The 21,189-nt window shown below is 35.3% G+C and overlaps 2 protein-coding genes across 2 annotated transcripts in view; both read right to left on the minus strand.

The window, feature by feature from the left end:
• The window catches only part of LOC111507891 (uncharacterized), a 30,129-nt gene extending 27,499 nt beyond the window's left edge, over positions 1 to 2,630 (minus strand). Inside the window, exon 1 of the mRNA XM_074172246.1 lies at positions 1,740 to 2,630. Within this exon, the coding sequence (XP_074028347.1) occupies positions 1,740 to 2,591 (852 nt within the window). The 5' untranslated portion in view covers positions 2,592 to 2,630. The remainder of the gene's footprint in view (positions 1 to 1,739) is intronic.
• A 4,130-nt stretch (positions 2,631 to 6,760) lies between these two features.
• Positions 6,761 to 16,970, minus strand: LOC111508948 (UDP-glycosyltransferase UGT5). The gene is made up of 5 exons (XM_023164603.2): positions 16,428 to 16,970; positions 11,478 to 11,862; positions 10,139 to 10,361; positions 7,226 to 7,445; positions 6,761 to 7,163 (listed from the first exon to the last, which is right to left on the minus strand). The coding sequence occupies exons 1-5, from the start codon at positions 16,880 to 16,882 to the stop codon at positions 6,884 to 6,886; spliced, it is 1,563 nt and encodes a 520-aa protein (XP_023020371.2). The 5' UTR covers positions 16,883 to 16,970; the 3' UTR covers positions 6,761 to 6,883.
• Between the last annotated feature and the right edge of the window lie 4,219 nt (positions 16,971 to 21,189).

Consider the following 21,189-nt stretch of genomic DNA (forward strand, 5'->3'; position numbering starts at 1 on the left):
TCGGATAGAAATAGAGTAGTCAATCCCAAGGGTACATAGGGCCATAGGGATGGCCATAGGGATGGCCCTATGTACACGGTTTACATGAGGCGTATAGGGTTCATAGGGTGTAAATAGGAAAAATTAAGAAAGAGTTATGTTTACCCCTGTATAGAAAAAGCGCCGTTTGGTGAACCTATGAAAACGAAATGAAAGTAATCCATCCTGAAAGAAATTTAAATGAAAAATGTTTCCATTCCATTTGATCGAGTAGGAGATATTTATTGGATACCTGGATATTACACCTTTGCTAACGGAAAAACAGATTTTGAACAGATTTTAAACAATTTGTTCAGGCTAGTCTTTCCTTACCTATACAGTAGGTGCATGAACTGACACCTATCAGGAAACCACTACTCCCCTGGTTAATACCACGAAGAGCGTTGGATTATAAAAGGCGTCAGTGCAGGAATCTTCACAAAACTTGTTTTCTGCATATGCTGTTGTTAAGACAACTGCAGGAATCGATTTTCAATTATTGAAACGGGCAGGCTGGTTTCGGGATATTTGGTCTTTTGTCAGTGCTAGGTAGTGTCCTAGGTAAAATCAGTTTTTCCATTTGTATTCATTTTCTCTAATTTATATATAACTTTATATCTACATTCTTTCATGTTTGTTGAGTAATAATTAGGTTAGGTTCAAAGTGAGTGGGTCTATTCTACCCTCCACCGCAACACGCGAGGGTTTATTGTGGCTCACACCTATTCACACTCGACCAAATAAACCCAGCTTCTTAGCTAAGCCGATTAGTTTGAATGGTGAGTGGTCTTTCAGGTCAGATGGTGAGAGTACGCCTCTGCCGAACTCTAAAAACCTGATTTGGTCCCCAGCGGGGCAAGCACAAAGTATATGCTCTGCTGTTTCATCATTTTACAAACAGAGGCGATACATACTGTCTTCCGACAGTCCGAGTCTCTGCATACGATGATCCAAATGACAGTGACCTGTAAGAAGGCCCGTTCGCTTCGAAGGGTGAATAAACGCCTAGGAGTGAGCCAATCCTGAAATATTCTGCCAGAAGTCCTTGAACCTTCTTGCCATCCAGGTGTTCAATCTTTGTTTGGCAGAAGCTGTCATTGGCGATGCCAAAACTGCACCTGCACCAGAACTGGAAGGTGTTTTTGATCCATCTGTGAACCAACAACTTTCTGCTCTTAATATCTCCTTCTTACTTTATAAGGAAGTTCGGAGGTCAATTCCAGAAAGTAGTCATTATCTTCACCATCACATTTGTCCAGGATATTATTATTAGTATCTCCTACAAATATATTATTCTCATGCCTATTTTTTACTTGAATGTCTAAGAAATTTCACTAGTTTCACAATTTTTTTTAAATGTCAAGTTATTCACATTTCAAGGTATTTGGATAATAGATCAGTCGGTTCGACGTGGTTCAACCTATGTTAGGAATCCACGTTAAAAAGTAAGACCTCGTTAGTCCTTAGCTCACACAAGTTTCGACTTCTGAGAGCTGTCGTTCGTAGGGGTGCGACAACTGGTTAACGAAAAAACATAATTCCAACATTAAACATATTTGTAATTTTCGATCATTGTAATCTTGATGATGTTTCAGATATTTTGCTGCTAGGCTAACCCGTTTGTTCTGAAACCAGAACATAAACGAAAAACAAAACTGGAGTCAACAATACATCAGGATAGAATATACTATATCTGAAAAAAAAAACTGTCGAAAACTTACTTTCGGTAGTGGCTTTGGTTTCGAAAGGTGCATTCCCGTACCAAGAGCAATGGTATTTGGATAAACAGGCCTCAGATTTTGAAAAATCGGCGACGTTCCAGTGAACAGCATACTGATATTTTTGAGAATATCGGTGAAAGGAGGTAAATCTTCTACGGTCCCTTCATAAATTTCAGTCAAAATTGGCAGTAAATTAGTATTGAACTCGTAAATATAGGCAGCACGATAAATAAAACTGAACACTCTGTCGAGGAAACATGGGGTAGTAGGATCCTCAATTGCCAAGTTATAATCTGGATTCAAAATGGGATGGTTTGGATTTCCAGCAGCCACATGTACATACATAGCCGGATCCATTGAGGAAACGCCAATCCATGGACATCTGAAACTTCCTATCAATCCTATTATTGCTGGAAAGTGTGCTTCTGCTATCACCAAGTCGAATTTCTTTCCACTCTTCAAGAGATTCCTAACCTCTTCACTTTGGAGGATCAAATATGTATAATCTATTGTTATGTTTTGTAGATACTTTCCCTGATCCCAAAAATTCATTGTGTCATCACCTAAAGTTTCATAGAACTTCACCTTTTCGAAAAAATCATATGAAAACCTCATATGTATTTCAGTCAGATTTGTAAGGGAGTGGTCTTGCATAGGATCTGTAGTCAGGACAGTAACCTGATGGCCTCTGAGTGAAAGTTCTCTCCATAAAGGATGAAATGGTATCTGATGACTCAAAGAAGCTGTTGGCATTATCCCTAGGATGTTGGAACAGTCGCACATTGTTACGAACCTCAGACACTCCACGAATAACACCAATTTGATAAAAGAAAGAAAAATGTATTCGTTCATTATCTCCAGAAATAGTCTTGTCTACTGAAGCTACTTTTATTCAGATGGTAAAGAAATTATGTGACGAATAGTTGTTTATTGAGGAATTATGATATCTGTCTATTGTGAAATATTGCTCACTGAATGTATATTTGATTTGTGTTAAATCTTAGTTACAAACATTATAAATTCTTACTGTTACACTCATCAACTCATGAACGGATCATTTGAAATAGTGAAAGAAGACAACGATAATATCTTGAAAAATACATGGAGGCAAAAGGTTCGAGGGGAGTTAACCTGGGAACTATGACATTTTAGAGGCCGATGATGATTTTTGATCATGTTAGTACTGATGAGGAACAACAACAAGCAGATTTTCTGAAAAATATAATTGAGGCTGATTTAGAGAAAGTCAAATCTTGGTGAAACAGGCCTTGTAGAAGGCCTCTTGATAATATGTCTCCAGAATCAATCATCTAGGCGCCAAGGAGAAGAGTGATCGACGCACAAGCTGTAGGATAGGCTACATGCTTAGAGAAAGATAAGCATACACAATCATTATGGGTGGTGGCACGAGTGGCAACGTAAGTACCTTGTTAAGGACGAGTTACTATATCTTCTAGACCAGGGGTCTCCAAACTACGGCCCGCGGGTCAAATCCGGCCCGCCAGTGTCATCAATCCGGACCGCGACAGCCAATGATTTACTGTCATCTATCTGGCCCGCGACAGCCAATGATTACCTAATTGTTTTTACTATTGCTGTGATAAGTTGAAGAAGAAAACACAGAATGATAATTACTCGGTTTTATTTACTTGCAAGGTAAAACTTAACGACAGAAATGATGACAAAGAAAACTCAACTTAAGTATTTAAGTTTAAGCATATTAATAACTAACAAATAATTGAAATGAATCACAGTAAAACAAAAACACAAAAACACTAATGAGATTTATGTAATTGTGATTCTCCACCGACAATACTTTGTAGTTGTGGATCAATTTTACTTGTACCAATTACCAAAAGAGATTTAAGATGCTCATCGGTTAATTAAGATCTGTAAACATTCTTCGTGTACTTCATCTTGGAAAACGTTTTCTCACACAAGTAAGTAGTACCAAAAACAGAAAACAACCCACGAGCAAATTTATGCAAATTGTTCCAGTGGAAGACTCTTATAAAATTCCAACAAAGATGAATTTTGATATTTGTTCTTAAGCATATCACTGCACCGTAAATCAATAATTTCCATTTGGACTTCCGGAGCCAGGATTTCAATGTCAGAATCAAAAGGATTTTAAAAAAGCTTAATTTCATTCGCAATGACATCAAAATCTGAAAAACGAGTATCAAAATTTATCTTCAAAGCACTCAAAGTTTCGATTGCGAAATTGACGGGAAATTCAGTCTCTGTAGTGTGGCTGAATATTTCACATGTTTCAAAATGTGCGAAACATTTTTTACGTAATTGCGATTGAAACAGTATTATTTTCTACCTGAAGGATTTGATATTGGTGTATAAATCAGTGAGAAGCTGATTTTCTCCTTGCAATCTCAAATTCAGTTCGTTCATATGATTTGTCAAATCGACATAGAAGGCTAACTTCCACATCCATTCACTATTTTCTAAATCGGCAGAAGAGCGCTGCTTCTCATTTAAAAAAATTTCGATATCTGCTCGAAGTTCAAAAAAGTGCTTAAGGGCTTTTCCGCAACTAAGCCAGCGTACGGCAGTATGATATGGTGAATCATTTTCTCCAATCTGTTGAATAAAATCGCGGAATTGTCGGTGATTCAGCCCAGTGGATCTGATGAAGTTAACAACTGATATGACTGGTTTCAGAACTTCAGACATATTCAAACATTTTCCGCACAAGGACTGTTGATGAATGATACAATGTAAGACTACTGGTTTCGAACCACCATCATTTTCTACAGCCTTTGACACAAGTGCAACCACTCCTTTATTTTTACCTTACACATTTTTGCCTCCATCAGTTGTTATAGATTTCAAATTTCTCCATCGATGTTTCTTTTTATTACTGGCATTTTCAACTTCCTTAAAAATATCTGCCCCAGTTCATAGCTTTTATCTGCTCCGCGAATAAAAATCAACATCCGTTGACTCATCCAATGCTAGAGAAAACCACTCATGATGTCCATTTTTGTCAGACAGTTGAGATGATATATTTTCTGTCATGTCTTGCACCCTCCAAGCCACGGTGTTTGCTGACAAACTGACACTTTTGAATAAATTTACTTTTTCGGGGCATATTTCTTCGGCTACTGCAATCAAGCATTCTTTTATCATTTCTCCATCGGTGAATGGTTTGCCACGTTTTCCGATTTCAAGAGCCACACGAAAGCTGGCGCGAGTTGCAGACTGTTGTTCAGAATTCGCTTTGGTAAACAAAGATTGCTACGATTTGAGTCCGCGTTTCAGAGCTTCAAATTTTTCCTTCCGCAAACTTCCTGTATACTATGAGTAACTTTGAAGATGTTTCGATTCATAGTGTCGTTTAATGTTATAGTCTTTGAGAACAGCTATGGTTTCATTACAAATTAAACATAGCGCCTTATTACTGGACTCAATCACAAAATACTGATAGTTTCATTTTTCTTGGAACGTTCTGCATTCACTGTCGATTTTTCGCTTCTTTTCCATACTAACAAATCACACATAAAAACAAAAAAAAATACTTTTATTGACGGGTGTTTCTTTATTTTGATTCACAAATTAAACAACGACGGTCCTGTGTCTCATACAATGTAACATTTCGACCAGACCGTGAGAGTGTTTATAAATAATTAATCTGCTTGTTCCTTGGCCAGACGCACCGTCATTAGAAATACTTACTTATCGGAATTCAACCAAACGGGCAGACAGAAGTATATCAACGTTCAGATCTTGTATCTGTGAACAGCTTAGTTAGGCGATATAAGGTTTTTTCCTTGAACAATTTCACGTGGGCTCATTTTGATGGGTAACAGACTAACCTCTCAGAAAGTTGGGGACCTAATAAGGTTTTTAGAGTTCGGCAGAGCCATACCCTTACCTTCTGACCTGAAAGACCACTCACCATAAAAATTTATGCTGGGTTTAATTGGTGGAGTGTGAATAGGTTTGAGCCACAATAAACCCTTTTGGGTTGCGGTGGAGGGTCGAATAGACCCACTCACTTTGGACCTAACCTAATCTCACCTAATATTTAAATTTGATGTGAATAAATCCGAGTAATATAGCTAGGAGAGTTCTAAGCCATTCCTTATGGAAAAACACGTGTGAATTTGAGGAGGTACATTCTGGCGTTTTTTGGACCTCAGGCCCAGTTCACACGGAAGGGACAAAGGTCAGCGCTTCGTCTCTGCCAGACGTCGACCCAGTCGACCAATCAGAAGCTACCGCGCGTACAGCGGGAAATTCAAACCAGTAGATGAACAAAGAGGCTTCTGGCACACTTCAAGGTCGTGCGTCGTTAGTAAGTGTTTCAGAGAGAAACTTTAGTGAGTGGGGGTGGTCTGAAGTGGGCTTTCAAGGCTAAGGCTCACTTCACACATAATGGACTTCTGGCAGAGACGAGGCGCTGACCTTTGTCCCTTCCGTGTGAACTGGGCCTGAGGTTCAAAAAAGGCCAGAATGGACCTGCTCAAATTCACACGTCTTTTTCCATAAGGAATGGCTTAGAACTCTCGCAGCTATATAACTAATCCGCATCTGGTGACAGCAGCTGCCAAATTAATTTAAATAAAATAAACACGGCAACAGCGAGAGGCTTTCAAAGAGTGAAAAAAACTTAAACTAGCTTAGGCGACGTTATCCCATAACCTTTCTTCGATGTTTCAGACTATCAAGGTTGCAAATGATGTTCGTGTCTTCAATCAGGCGAAGCTCCATACATGAGAACATCTGAGCTTTACGAAGCATCAAAAGTTGCAGAGGTGTGTTCAGTTCTCTGGTTCGGAACAGTGTTCCAAGCTTTTGAGAAGCAGCCTTTGCAATTCCAGCCGCACGATTATACCAAGGCATATTGGTGTAGGTCATTTTCTCTGGCGCTATTGTTATTTCAGTTTGATTCTACCAATACATACAAAATGTTCCACTGCGGATGTATAGGATTTAGTGTTAGATCAGAAATGCCAGCGATGTCAAGCGAAATAAACCAGTCAAAAAAAATTATAATAGTTGAATACAAAGTTATTAGAATACCGCCTTTAATGAGTATTTCAATGTTATTGTATAAACGCATCTATTAATCAGTGTGTCATCCAGAGACGTAACAATAATGATACTTCAATTGAGGATGAAATGATTCACTCAGTTTTCTTTTTTGAATCCCTCCGACATAAAAGTCCAAGAAGAAATCTAATTGCAATCAGACCAATGGCTATCGCTGATGCTAAAACTGTCAGGCAAATACCAATAACGTCCAAATAATAAAACTGATATGTAGGTGTGTCTATCACTGGGCTTTTCAGATGTTTAGCTCCATTTGTTCGAATACAGTATTCTGTCCACCATACAGCTTTCTCTAACCCCGTTGTTTGCACGTCTTTAGTTAACATATCCATCTCTACTACGTTTTTCTTGTATCTACAAGCAAATTGAAACATATTATGATGGGAGAAACATTTCAGGAATCATGATTCTCTCACATCGGATTTTTGATAACTTCTATGATTGATTTTGTAAAGTCCTCTTCGGTCAAATTCATTCTGTCTACCCTCTTTCCAAGTCGTTTCTTCTCCAGAATGACTGCATTATACCCTTGATCTCCCATGAAAGGCATTCCCACCATTGGAACATGATTGTATATTGCTTCGTCTATAGACATGAGCCCGCATTGTGTTATGAATAGTTTTATATTGGGATGTCCTGAAATAAAAAATTACTTCTTTATTTGTTTATTCACAGTATTGGTCATTTTCAGTACCATTATATATTTGAGATATAACAAAACATTTGAAGATGAGGTTCAAAAAGTGGAGATAAAACAATAGTGAATTGATGGATGTTGCCGTTACTACGTGGTAGGAAATCATAATGACGAAAAGGGAATTGAAACTTTCATGTTTTTACCACTTTTATTTGTAACCAACATTACTGCAGTTTCGTCCTATAAGGACATTTTCAAAGTTATACATTAAACCAACAATGATTGATTACATTAGCCCTCATATAACACCATTGTAGGTAATAATAGAGGTACTTAGCTTGATCGACTACCTGAATTTTGTTTACTAGTGACAATGTGGAGTAAACTAAATCGATTTGATAATTTAACAGGTTGCACCCGCACCCTTAAGCTTATAAACTCCAGATTTCTCCAACTTTATCTTTGGCATTGAAAAGGAAATCAGATAACCTGGCATGTGGTCTGAATGCCACTTCCACATTATTTTTTCTGAAGAAACCAGCAATCATCTCTGTTCTTTTACCAAAATATGTTAGAGTTTGGTAAAAGAACAGAGATAATTTCGATAATTCCTTGGCATGCAACCACAAGTTCCCGAATCTAAACGATACGGAAATTTTACACTATGCAAGGAAAGGTTGCAAACTCATAGAATCCTTGTAAATTCAAAAGCCTAAACATTGGGGGTCCAACCTGTTAAATGATCAAATCTATTTAGTTTACCCACCGGTTTTCCAATTAGCATATCCACTTTGTCACTAGTAAACAAAATTCAGGTACTCAATCAAGCTAAGTACCTCTATTATCACCTACAGTGGTATATATGTGTATATATATATATATATATATATATATATATATATATATATATATATATATATATATATATTCTCTCTTTTAAAAATTGACTCAGGCTTAGAACTTTATTGTGTTTCTAATGTATGTACTATGCATGTGTGTGTCTGTTGGTGTGTGTGTACACACACCTTGTACTGATTTTAATATTTTATATGTATTATTTTGTACTATTTTTAAGCTTTGTAACCATGATTTATCATGTATACAATAAAGCATATTCTCTCTCTCTCTCTCTCTATATATATATATATATATATATATAAGGGTTAATGTAATCAATCGTTGTTAGTTTAATGTATAACTTTGAAAATGTCCTTATAGGAGGAAATTGCAGTAACGTTAGTTGCAAATGAAAGTATTAAAAAAGATAGAAAGTTTTAATTATCTTTTCTTCAAAACAATAGTTGATTTCTCAAAAGATTTTAATACTGTTAGTCATACAAAATTCCTGAGGAAATTAGAGAACTATGGAATACACGGGAAAGCTTACCACAAGAACAGTGAGTCAGTACCGATGGATTTGTGAGTTATCCCAAAATTGTTACTTATGGTGATCCACAAGGAACGGTTCTAGGACCAATCCTATTTACAATATTCACAAATGAGCTGCTACAGATACTAACAAAAGATAAAATTTCGAGCTCTTCTCTCATGAAACCCACTAAAAACGTCTGCAGAAAAGATTTCATTGAGATTGAAAACTGTATCTGTCACTATAAACTCAAAATCAATTTCGAAAAAAAACATATATTGATTATAATTTTAGGAATTTGAATGTAATACAGAAATGAATACTGAAGATTATATTTAATAGAAAACACTCATCCGATTGAGGAATTATTCAAAGAAGCGAGTGTATGTGATATTAGAGACATTTTTTTCATGAGCGTACTCAGTAATATAAAAAAAATACATCAAAATAGAACCAATCATTCACTCCTACAATAAAGAAAAAAAAGAAACTCTTTAAATGCACCACGATGTGGCAAAACCAAATCAAAAACATATCTCGCTTATACTAAATATTACCAGGAAAAATAAAAAATATCAACACTATCAACATGTTTGAAAGAGAAGTAAATAAATTCATTCTAAATACCGATATAACTTTTTTCTGACTTTATCAATCAAATTATTCCAAACAGTAATTTAACCTAAACAGTTATTGAGTAAACGTAAATAACTATGTATTCTGTCTGTAACTACTGTTTCTGTTAATAAGGTTATTGATCTCATTATTTTCCCATGTTATATTGAGTATTTATACACTTGATTCATAATATACTTTTATCACGAACAAGCTATAAATTTTTACGGCTTATGTGAATATCTTGTTTATTTTCGATAGCACTCCATGTGACTTATATTAGTGTATGCGACAATGAACATAATTATTATTATTATTAATCCACTTCATGTTACTCTTTTTTTATAGATCTACAGAAAAGTCTGCCATGGCATATTCTATCTTTTGAGAAAGGCTTATTCTCTCTATTTCAATGTATGAATTATGGTCACATATAATGTGATAATTGAAAAGCTATCCAGACGGATACGATATTTATCTTCTTTGATTGACGACTTGTGTATTTTGTAGAAATTCATGTTCACTGAGGATACACTACAAAAACACATCTTTGTCTATTTTCCACGATATTTCTTTATTGTTGACTAGTTTCGGCTATTACACCATTTTTAAAACTATACTTTTGACTATAGTTTTGACGATATTTATAGTTATCATATCCTTATCGGACACATTATAATTGTCTTTTACACCATATATTCAACGTACCCAATACATCTTGTTGCGGAGCCCATTTCACAATTTTAACGTTTTTCGGAAGGCTTTGAATACTGTCGTCTTCAAATTTCCAGAGTACATTATAGGGAAGGTTGCCCAATGACGATATAATAACACTCTTCATATTGTCGGTCATCAAAGAACTCTTGACGTTGGTCCCTAAGCTGAAGTAAATGGCTCCATTTTCATTGCTCTCTATAAATTCTCGAAGTTCCTAAAACAAAGTTGAGTACTTCACATTACCACAATTGAGAAGAGACTACAATGGAATATCACTTGTAAACTAGAGCCCAAACACTATGAGATGGTGATTCAACACCAGACAGCGATTTTTCGACGCGACAGACAGACATTTCGTATAGCCGACTTCGCCAGCCCAAAATCCACACCAAACAGTGACTTTTTCGAGATACATTGGACGCTCTTGGATCTTATGTGGATTCAAATTTGACAATTGTGTTTGTTCACGAACTCATTCAATCAGAAACGGTGAAACGATGAAAATAGGGTCAGTTGCCAACTGCTCCAGAGCTCATTCATCGTCGTTCTCTATGGTCACTTACCTTCAGTTTCTGGCTCAGTTGAATTTGTAGGGGTGCAGGATTCTTCACTGAAGTTATTTCTGTCCTAAATTTGCCCAATTCCTCGTATAAGGAAGACAACTTCGCAATCCTGCACTGACACCTGTCGGATATTATCCAACTCCCTTCGTGGTATTAGCCAGAGAAATAGTTGTTTTCTGATAGGTGACAGTCCATTAACCTATAGTGTAGAGAGTTGAGACTGACCTAAACGAGTTGTTCTTTGAGATGATTTGATTTATAGCCTCTCTCTAAGTAGCCCCACTCAATTTGTGAACGATTAGGATTAATATTTATTACTGGAATTTTTTCCCAACACCAAATCGTTATTTTCAACACCTCGACACGTGTTTCGATCACCAAGTGATCATCTTCAAAGAGGAAGAGAAGAGGAGTTCTAATCCAGTAATATTCATTATTACACCAAAGGTTCCAAACAGTGCATCATAATTAGGATTAGTCAATGAAAGAGTGAGCTACAAATGAGTTTTTTAGTGTACATTTTAACAAGATAAATGAATATCATTGTTATTCAATATCCTTCGTCTTAAGTGAGCTCCTTCTTAAGGTTTATACTTGAAAGGAACATCTTTAGATGATTTACGTACTTCTCTGAAGACAGTTGTTTTCTTTTCTCCATATGGCGAAGTTTATCTACTTGAAAATGAAATTTTTTCCTTCGGTCGCAGACATTCATCTACTGACTAATATCAGAAACACATAGATTCAGAAAAACATTGAAAACTCACCTTCGGAAGTGGTTTGGGCTTGTTAACATGCATTCCTCCCCCTATAACAATGGTATTGGTTCCTACGGGCCTCATCTGATAGAAAACAGGATTTACGTAGATGAATAACAAGCTCATGTCTTTTTCGATTTCACTCAAGTCCCTTAAGCCTTCCCCAAAATGCTTTCTCACAATCAGATCCTCAGCTGGATACCTCGTATAATATTGCAGGAACCAATTAGCCCAATTCACACCACAGGATACAATCCTCTGTAGCAAACTCAGTGGAGGTATCAATGGAAGGAAATAGTCTGGATATACGCTGGGATGCATGTAATTTCCTAATGCTGCATGTATTCTATAAGGCGCATCTACAGGCGTTATTCCAATGAATGGAACTTTGAATCTGTGAAAACAAATGTCGTTATTAAATATTCATTACCTATTGAAATAGGGGTGAAATAGATAAATTTTAGATAACTTATGAATTACCTTCAAAATTTCTCTTAGAATTTCGACAAACTGATAAAATCTTCTCTCAAAGAAATGCTGACGTTGATCTACTCTTCTCCAAAAGTAAAAGGACTAGGTGTCTTTGGAGCATAGTGAGAACAGTTTCTTCAAAGCTTCAATATAACTTTTCATTAAATTTATTATAATTGAAATTATAAAACAACAATAAAAATTATTTAGTTCTCCGGGGCGACTTCATTGATTCCAGTGGCGCATTTGCTGTTTCAACTGCAGGAAAACCCGGAAAAACTGCAGCACCACATCATCTGAAGATCTTGATCTGCCAAAGTCCTGTCTCTCATAAAACAAAACGTAGGGTGTCTCCAGAGACTCCAATAAATTCAAATCATCGCCAGAACACTTCGTGGTACGACAGTCGTCAAACTTAAACCAGTCCGTTTCGTCTTTGATCAAGGCGTAATAATGACCAAATTCAACGTCAGAACCATGGTGAACAATGACTGCATTAATCGTGGTCTGCTAGATTGAAGTGTTCATCTATTTCGAACCTTCGTAAGAGTTTGGTGCTTACGCCAGAGGTTGAGTCATGTTTGAAGATCATCAGTGTTATTATTAGATTGACTGGTGCCTCAGCTATACTTGTTGTACTTCATAACAGTCAGTTAGTTTGGCGCATGTTTGGCACTACAGTCGATCATCACTTGTTAAAAAGCCCATTTTTAGATGATTTAACGATACGCTTTGCACGGACTGGTTATTAGTCATATTAGGAAACGCTAGTTGAACTTGAACATTTACTAGAAAATAAACAAGAGAGTATTTTTCAAGCAAAAGATTTACAAACACGAGACGAGATAGACCGTACGGAATCATTTAATCCAGAGCGACCAGGAGTATTGATTCTGCTATTGTTTTGCTCACGAACAGTATTCAACAAGAACCCCAAGAATTCGGAGCAATCCTCTTGTTGTCCTAAGGAGTAGATAGTGGACTACAAAGATTCCAGGAAATCGGTTGGAGGGAAATATGATATATTCTTACGAAACTGCAGCTGCATGAATAGGTGTTTGAGTTTGGTGAATACGTAGGAAACATTCTCGTTCTCGTTCTAACAACACTTGTAAAATGCTATTCGTGTAGCAAGTGTTTCCTGAATTATCTAATCCAATTTTCTTCTCAAGGTTTTCAGGACAACTCTCTACTGATTCGTAAGGGGGAACATGTTTCACATAATCTGCATAAGAACCATTTCTCAAGCTGCAATCGATCCTTCCAAGTGATGATGGGTTTCGTAGAGGGATCGATTCGACTCTTGCTTCATGAAGCTCTTCCACTGAAAGAGAACCAGAACCACGAGGATTGCAACTCATATTTGGGGGGCAAGAGTGACCTAAGTCCATTGACCGCAATATAACCGAGAAACTTAGATCGTAACAAAATTTGCAACTAGACAAAATAAGATGCTTCGATGATGAAGATAAACATATTTGATAAAACTGAATATAGTTATCGATAATGACAAATGGACCTATTTTGGGCGGAAGTTGGGAGATATGATTGTGCCAGAAATCTGAATGAAAAGAAGGTGTTGAAATGACAGGATGTGTACTGAATCTAAGAGGAATACCAGGTAGATCCCAAGATGGAACCCAGTGCAGACATTGGACTGGGATTGAAACCCTTCCTCACGTCTTGGGATCTTGTTCACTTGGCCTACTTCAGGGAAACACTAGATATCACCTAATAGCCACCACATTATGAGAAAGCCGACTGTACATCTTTCAATGGTAGCATTAGAAGAATTGATATTATAGCAATAGACAGAAAGAAGGATATTTATTGCATTCATATTGGAACCAACAATAAGATTCGAAATAGGTAATTCTCAAACTGCAGAAGTTGATACAGAAAAAAAAATTATAGGAACTAACTATCAAATTCTTTAAATTGACGGATGTAGCCGTTACTACGTGGTAGGAGATCAAATTTCTATGTTTTTTACCCCTTTTAATTGTAACTAACGTTACTGCAGTTTCGTCCTATATGGACATTCTCAATAAACTAATAAACTAATTAAAAGTGGTGAAAAAAATTGAAATTTTCATTGCTCTTTTCATTATCAAATTCTTCAAAGAAAAATATAAAATCATTTGTGAAATGTAAGTCATTGGTGCTCAAGGAAAAATTTACAAATTTTCTGGCAAACAGTTCAGAATTTTTATGAAAACTGTAAAATTCATCTCTCTTGAAACCTTGAAATATTCAGTTGGAATTTTAAGAGCACATAAATAGTCAGATTAAGTGTTTATGTTTCATTATTGTTTTAATTCATACTAATGTATTTTCTATTAACTATTTTTGTAGTTATTATGGTATTTGTGGGAAGGATGATGTTGAAAATTTTAATAATAATGAATATTAAGTATTGGATTTTAGTTTAATTATTAAGTTAGTTGTTAATTTTGTTGATGATCAATAATTTTGTTAGTTATAAATGATGATAAAATCTATTTATTTATTATTCAATATGAATTTGGAATTGATAGTGGAAATAATGTAAATGTTTACGTTGTGAGATTCAATACATATAAATATTCGTTTTTATTAATGTTTCATTCTGCTTTGGAGACTCTCTTGTTGAGTTTATATCCCAATACCTCACTATAAAAGAATATTTCTCAAGATGGTTCTTTCAGCTAAATATAACTTTCCAGGCTGCAACTTGTTCTGCTAATGTACCCGTTAGTGAAATTCGAAGAAACACAACAAAATACCGCTAATGAACAAATTGAATGAAAATTATGTGAAAAGATTTCAAAAACTATACTATCCTCAAATTATTAACAGTGAAATTCAGTAATGAAATTCATCACCAGAGAAACCAGATGTTTGTCGGAACAATACTCTAAATCTGAAACTCTATATACTACACCAATTACTTATTAAAGTGTCCTATTTAATCAGCTGAAATGGGAAATGTTCCTCAATTTGGGTTATTACATCAAATGCAAGTTTGAACAAAATAAAGTTGAGTTTAATTCATGAGTTTTTCAAACTCATTTCGAAAAGTATTCAAATTGATGTTTGAAATGTTGGGTTATAATTTTGAAACGAATTTGTTCCTAATTCACATATTGGCAACAGCGCCTATATCAAGTTGAAATAATTTGTACGTACCTAGATATTTGACTTTAAAAAAGGAAAATTATCTTTAAAAATCAACACTTGAGGCAAAATATAAATTATAGTTCAATACCACCTCCACAAGCAACATAAACAACAGTTGTTTTGTTATTTATTTATATAGAGGAAGATAGGTTAGGTGCACAAAATGTCATATGTCACAGAATGTATCGGGACTCGGAACATCAGTAAACAGAACAGGATGCCTCTGAAATATGTCATCTTTGTTTGTCTCATACAGGTAACAGATTCATTGTCCTTTATTAGCTATAACCGATGTTGCCAAATGGTGAAATAGAAACGAATCCCTTTAAATGTTGAATGCATTATTTCATTCCTCTTTTTTGAGTATTTAAATAATTTAAAAAAAAAAGGGTTGAAATGATAAGTTTAAAATGCGCTCTTTTATGAAAACTACTTGATTTTCGTCAAGAGGAACATTCCCCATTGCAATATCGTCTCAACTTTGACAAACTGATAGAAATGACTTGCCAAGTGATTGTTCACATATGTGTATGACTTGAAAAAGTTCGAACTTTTCATATTTGGCGTAAATACCTGACGTCTCTCTATGTATGTGTTTTTCATTGTACTACTCAGTGGATATAGTACGCAATCCTCATTGTTTTTTCAAAATTTTAGATCTTCTTTCTAGGTAGGTTGGACTAAATTGTGTTTATATCAATTAACAGTTTGTTGTCTAATTGTTATTATGACTTTTTGAATAAGTTTTATCGAAATTTATGGAGCAAAATCTAAACACCTAAATCTAGCTACTTTTCTCTATTATCAACTCACAAATTTTGTATATCTCCACTTATTTCTGAACAACTTAATTTTCTCAAAGCATCGTCCAAAATTCGTATCCAAGAGAAATTTATTTCTCTCTATGTTCTAAACATTTCCTTTATTTAAATGAAGCCTACAGACTTCATTCTCTCTCCTCAAATTTTCTACAACAGATAAATTTTTATATCTGATTGGTACTAATTTACAAGTTTTATATGAAAAGTAGTAAAAATTAATTTCATGTCGAAGCGACCACCGATAGACAGGTTTCAGGGTACTTGCCCCTCGTCAGTACCGGACAGGTCATTTCAGACAAAGTAAATCGTCTGAGTATTTCGAACCAAACAAAATCAATTCCAACTAGTGATAAACTCTATCTGCAGTTGATACAGTAGAAGGTCCACTGTGCCACCCGCAGTCAAAATCCGGTAAACAGTACCAATCTTTTTTTGCTGCCCAAATTCGTGAATTGTTATTCAAGCACCATGAATGTGAGAACTTTTAAAACTTATCTACATAAATTACCTTTCAGCAAACGCCATTTGGATGGGATTCATTACCTCTACTATAACAAGATCGAAATATTCACTAGTATTTTGTATCAACTGCTTCACTTCGGGTTGTTCAAGTTGCCAGTCAGCAGTGTGGTCCAGCGCATTAAGATAGTCAACTATGAGTTTCACAGTATTTTTTCCCTCATTTTTCCCTTTCGTTAATAGTTCGGAAGCTTTATATTTTTCCATAATTTCGTAGGAACCGCTCAGATCAATTTCTCTGATGTTTTTAAGCTTCGGATCTCGCATAGGATCAGTTGTGAGAAGAGTTATGTCATGCCCTCTTTTCGCCAGTTCCTTCCAAATCGGTCTGAATACTACATTATGGCTGAATGACGGCGAAAAAATGGAGACTAAAATTCTAGCACTTTCCGCATGATCCAAAGATGAGAAGATGATAAAGAGAAGAGCCGTTCTGTATAGCATGGTTCCTTATGTCCGCAGAATACTAAATAATAATCAAAGGTAAGCTGGTTTCAAACAAAAATTACACAACTGATTCATGTTTCGGAGTCATATTTCTCTCACTTGTCTAAATAAAACCCTTGAAGATAAGATAACGTTCTCAAACGAAAAGATAAAAAACAATAGTGAATAGCTACTCATGGTTATCATTTTCAACTTTCTATTCAGGTGAACAAATGTTCATTATAGAAGAATGGAAAGTTTACCTATTTCAATGAATTCATTTCTCATTCTTTCGTTGTTGTTGTTTCTCAGTCGGGTGTCTGCCACACATACCTACAAAGTTGTAGGTTCATATCAGAGGCAAGGGTATGGTGTTTTTACTCAAACTTGAGCATATCATAATGTACCTCTCTGGAAAACATTTATTCATCAGTCTAACTTCCACCCCAGAGTATGTGTTGGGGAAGTTGTTTCCGGACTTTGTCTGCAGGTAGCGCAGAGATCTTACTGGATCAACTGCAGATGAGACTAGTTAGCCAATAACATAGAGAGACAGTTCACTCCGTCTGAAATGATCTTCCCCGTACTCCGAGACCGGTCTATCGTTTTCATATATAGCAAGTTTTTGCGAAGAAACTTCCGAATGGAAGACGTTGCACAGATGCATGATTGTTTCACTTCAGCTTTCTGCGCAACATTAGCTGGGTTAGTTGTTGTTTTTCCGTCGTTTATCTGCCACATGTACCTATACAGTCGTAGGCTCACATGAGGGGCAAGGGAGAGATGTTTTCACCTAAACTTGAGTATGCCATATGCACCTCTACGGAAGAAATGATTACAGTTTTGTGTGACTGTGAAAATGTTATAAAATTTCCACCTTTAACCTTTCTCTGAGAACGGAGATGATTGTGACAAATATGGAAAATAATTCAAATTCCTTTAAGCGAATACATGAATTGAAAGATGTTCCAACTTCAACCTCAATATTCTAAAACATAAACACTCAGTATTTATTATCCCATATTTTAATATATCAAGTTCATAGACATCAAAATTGATACGATCACAGAATATAGAAATATAAAACAATCTCCAAATACGAAAAACTTTGCACAGATTCCATACTGAGCATTTTGACTTAGTACAGAGAGTCATATAGTGATTTTGTTAGAAACTCTGATAATAAACAAAAAAGTACTTGGCAAATTATGAATCATGAGTTGAATAGAAACCCTAGACAGAACCAACGGGGATATTTTTAATGAATTCTTCATTAATATAGCAGAAAATGTTATTTCAGAACTACCCGAAGTCCAATTATTTACTTAATCGTGCTAAATCATCATGTTCTTCATTATTTCTTGAACCTGTAACGCCATAAGAAATAATTGATGCAGTGATATGCCTGAAAAATTCTTCTTGCTTAGATATTTACGGTATGAACAGTGCAATGATCAAGGGTATAATTGAAGCAATTATAGATCCTTTGACATTTTTATTCAACTCGTGTATACAAAAAGGGTGTTTTCCAGACATGTTTAAATGTACAAAGGTAGTGCCTCTTTTTAAAAAAAGAGACAGGTCTCTGGTTGGTAACTATAGATCAATATCAATCATTCCCGTTTTGGTAAAAATCTTTGACATTATTTTGAAGAACGGGCTCATGAACTTTTTTATCAATAACAAATTATTTAGTGAAGATCAATACGGATTCAGAGCGGGTAGATCAATAACAGATGCAATTCGAGAAACTGTGAGTCTGGTTATCGAGGGTCTTGAGAGAGGTGAACAAGTGATATTAGCCATGTGTGATCTCTCTAAAGCATTCGACTGCGTTTCGCACGATGTTCTGTTCAAAAAGTTGGAGTTTTATGAAGTGAGGGGGCTACCACTCAGTTCATTTCAGTCGTACTTATGTGACAGAACCCAATCTGTGTGTGTGAATGGAAACATGTGTGACAATGAAACTATCAAGAATGATGTACCGCAGGGATCCGTTCTGGGACCAGTGCTATTCTTGATATATTTCAATGACTTCAGTCATTTTGTCACCAGGTAAATGTGTTCTTTTCGCAGATGACGGAACTCTAATAACGTCTCAGAAAAACATAATCGAATTACCATCTATTACTGATGATACTCTGAGACATGCGTCTCTGTGGTTCACAACAAATCAGTTGTAATTAAACGAAAGCAAGATCCAGAAGGTCTTCTTTACGACCTCAAATACTGAAACCACTGAAAATGGCGATGTTACTGCCAAACTACTAGGACTCACTCTTGACCGGAATCATGGTATGCACAAATTGATGAACTGAGTAAGAAGTTCATATTTTGCTTTGTTCCACTCACATATGAATTATGGCATAGTTTTGTGGGGTAATTCCTCTCACTCCATTAAAATCTTCAGACTTCAGAAAAAAGCAGTCAGAATATTGATAAATGCCAATCATAGAGATCACTGTAAGCCGCTTGTCAAAAAATGGGTATACTACCACTACCATCGGTATTCATATATAGTCAATTACTTAAAATCCATAAAAATAAATCAATCTATTCGCAGCATCAGGATATTCATAATCATGCTACAAGAAATGCATATCTGTTCAACAGCCTCGATACAAACTCACAAGGTCTATTAAAAATTCATTGAATATAAACCTCTACAATCATCTTCCCAATTCGTTCAAAGTGCTCAAACAAAGCTCTTTCAAAAACAGAGTCAGAACTATTCTCCTGGAAAACTGTTTTCATAGTACTCAGGATTATTTAAGTACTTCAATTATGCCGATTTATTTATTTATTTGTTTATTTATTTGACACTTTGGTACATTGAGTACATGTGCTAAATCATAATTGAAAAACAAAATAAAACTACAGAAGTTGAACAATACAAAAACAATAAATATGGTTCACGTCCACAAACTTTCACAACATAGAAGTATTATATAAAAAATCGGAGAAGCTCTAGCAAATACTCTCAAAATGTCATGAAAAAGTGTCGTGCAAGAATTCCTCAAGACTGTAGTAACACTTCTGTAAGAGAAGTTTCTTCACCTCAATTTTAAAAAGTTTATCTGACTCGATTTTCCTAATAGATGCCGGCAAGTTATTGTAACAGTTTGTTGTATTAAATAGTGGGGAGCATCTAAAGTGAGCCGTTTTGTGTGAGGGGGATCTTAACAGTTTCCCATGACGGGTGTCTCTACCATGTATATCCGCGTTTGTGACAAATTCAGTTATATTGTTACGGGCAAAAGTGACACACTTCAAGATAAATAAAGAAGGTGCCGTCAATAGGCCCTCTCTTAAGAAAATTGGTCTACAACTATCTTGAAAATCTATATTAAAAATTAGTCTCAGCAATCTTTTATGAGCAACAAAAACTCGTGGAAATTCCCTTGCACATCCCCAAGAAATGATATTAAAGCTGATGTGAGAATAAGCCATAGAAAAGTAGACATTCATCAATCCAAAATTATCTAGAGTGTTTTTCAATTGTTTGATTGAGTTATATGCGGAATTGAGTTTGTTGCAGACCTTCTGAATATGACCGCTCCAGGTCAAATTTTCGTCTAAAGACGTTCCTAAAAACAAGACTTCGCTGGAAGATCGAATACCATTTATTGTGGAAGAGTCACTGCTGAAATTTTTCCTAATAAATGATTTCATTGAAACAGATTTAGATTTATTCAGAATAAGTTTGTAACGTTGACACCAAGCACTGAATTTATCTATTATTTTATTTATTTTGTCTGACAACTCAACTTCGTTTTTGTCGGCCACAGTAATTGCACAGTAATTTAGATTTGATTTTATTTCATCTAATATGTGAAGCTCATGTTTATACATAATATTTGTTTTTTGACACTTTCAAAAAATTTTAGACAGATTATTGTAATGTTCAAAATCATCTTTCATTTTATTCACAATTTATGATTCAATATTTTAAACTTGTGACTAGTTTTTTTTCTATGTATATTTTAACTGACTTGCAACAAACATCCAAGTGTAAAGTTGTCAAATGAATATATAATTGATAAAAAATAATAATTGTATTTATGACTCAGTATTTTGTATATAGTGGCTACCACATAAAAGGTAGATATATGCTATTGCATACTTTTAGACAGATCAAACTGATCTTCCTCTTGAAGGTGATCACTTGGTGATCGAATCACGTGTCGAGGTGTTAAAATAACGGTTTGATGTTGGGAAAACACTCCAGTAATATTCATTACTACACCAAAGGTTCCAAACAGAGCATCACAAGTATATTATCTGTAATTTGATCACATCCAGGAATGTTTAGATATGACATAACA

The sequence above is a fragment of the Leptinotarsa decemlineata genome, unplaced genomic scaffold (genome assembly GCF_025532065.1).
Source record: "Leptinotarsa decemlineata unplaced genomic scaffold, Ldec_3_MD MMD2_tig00000035_RagTag_RagTag, whole genome shotgun sequence".
Lineage (NCBI taxonomy): Eukaryota > Metazoa > Arthropoda > Insecta > Coleoptera > Chrysomelidae > Leptinotarsa > Leptinotarsa decemlineata.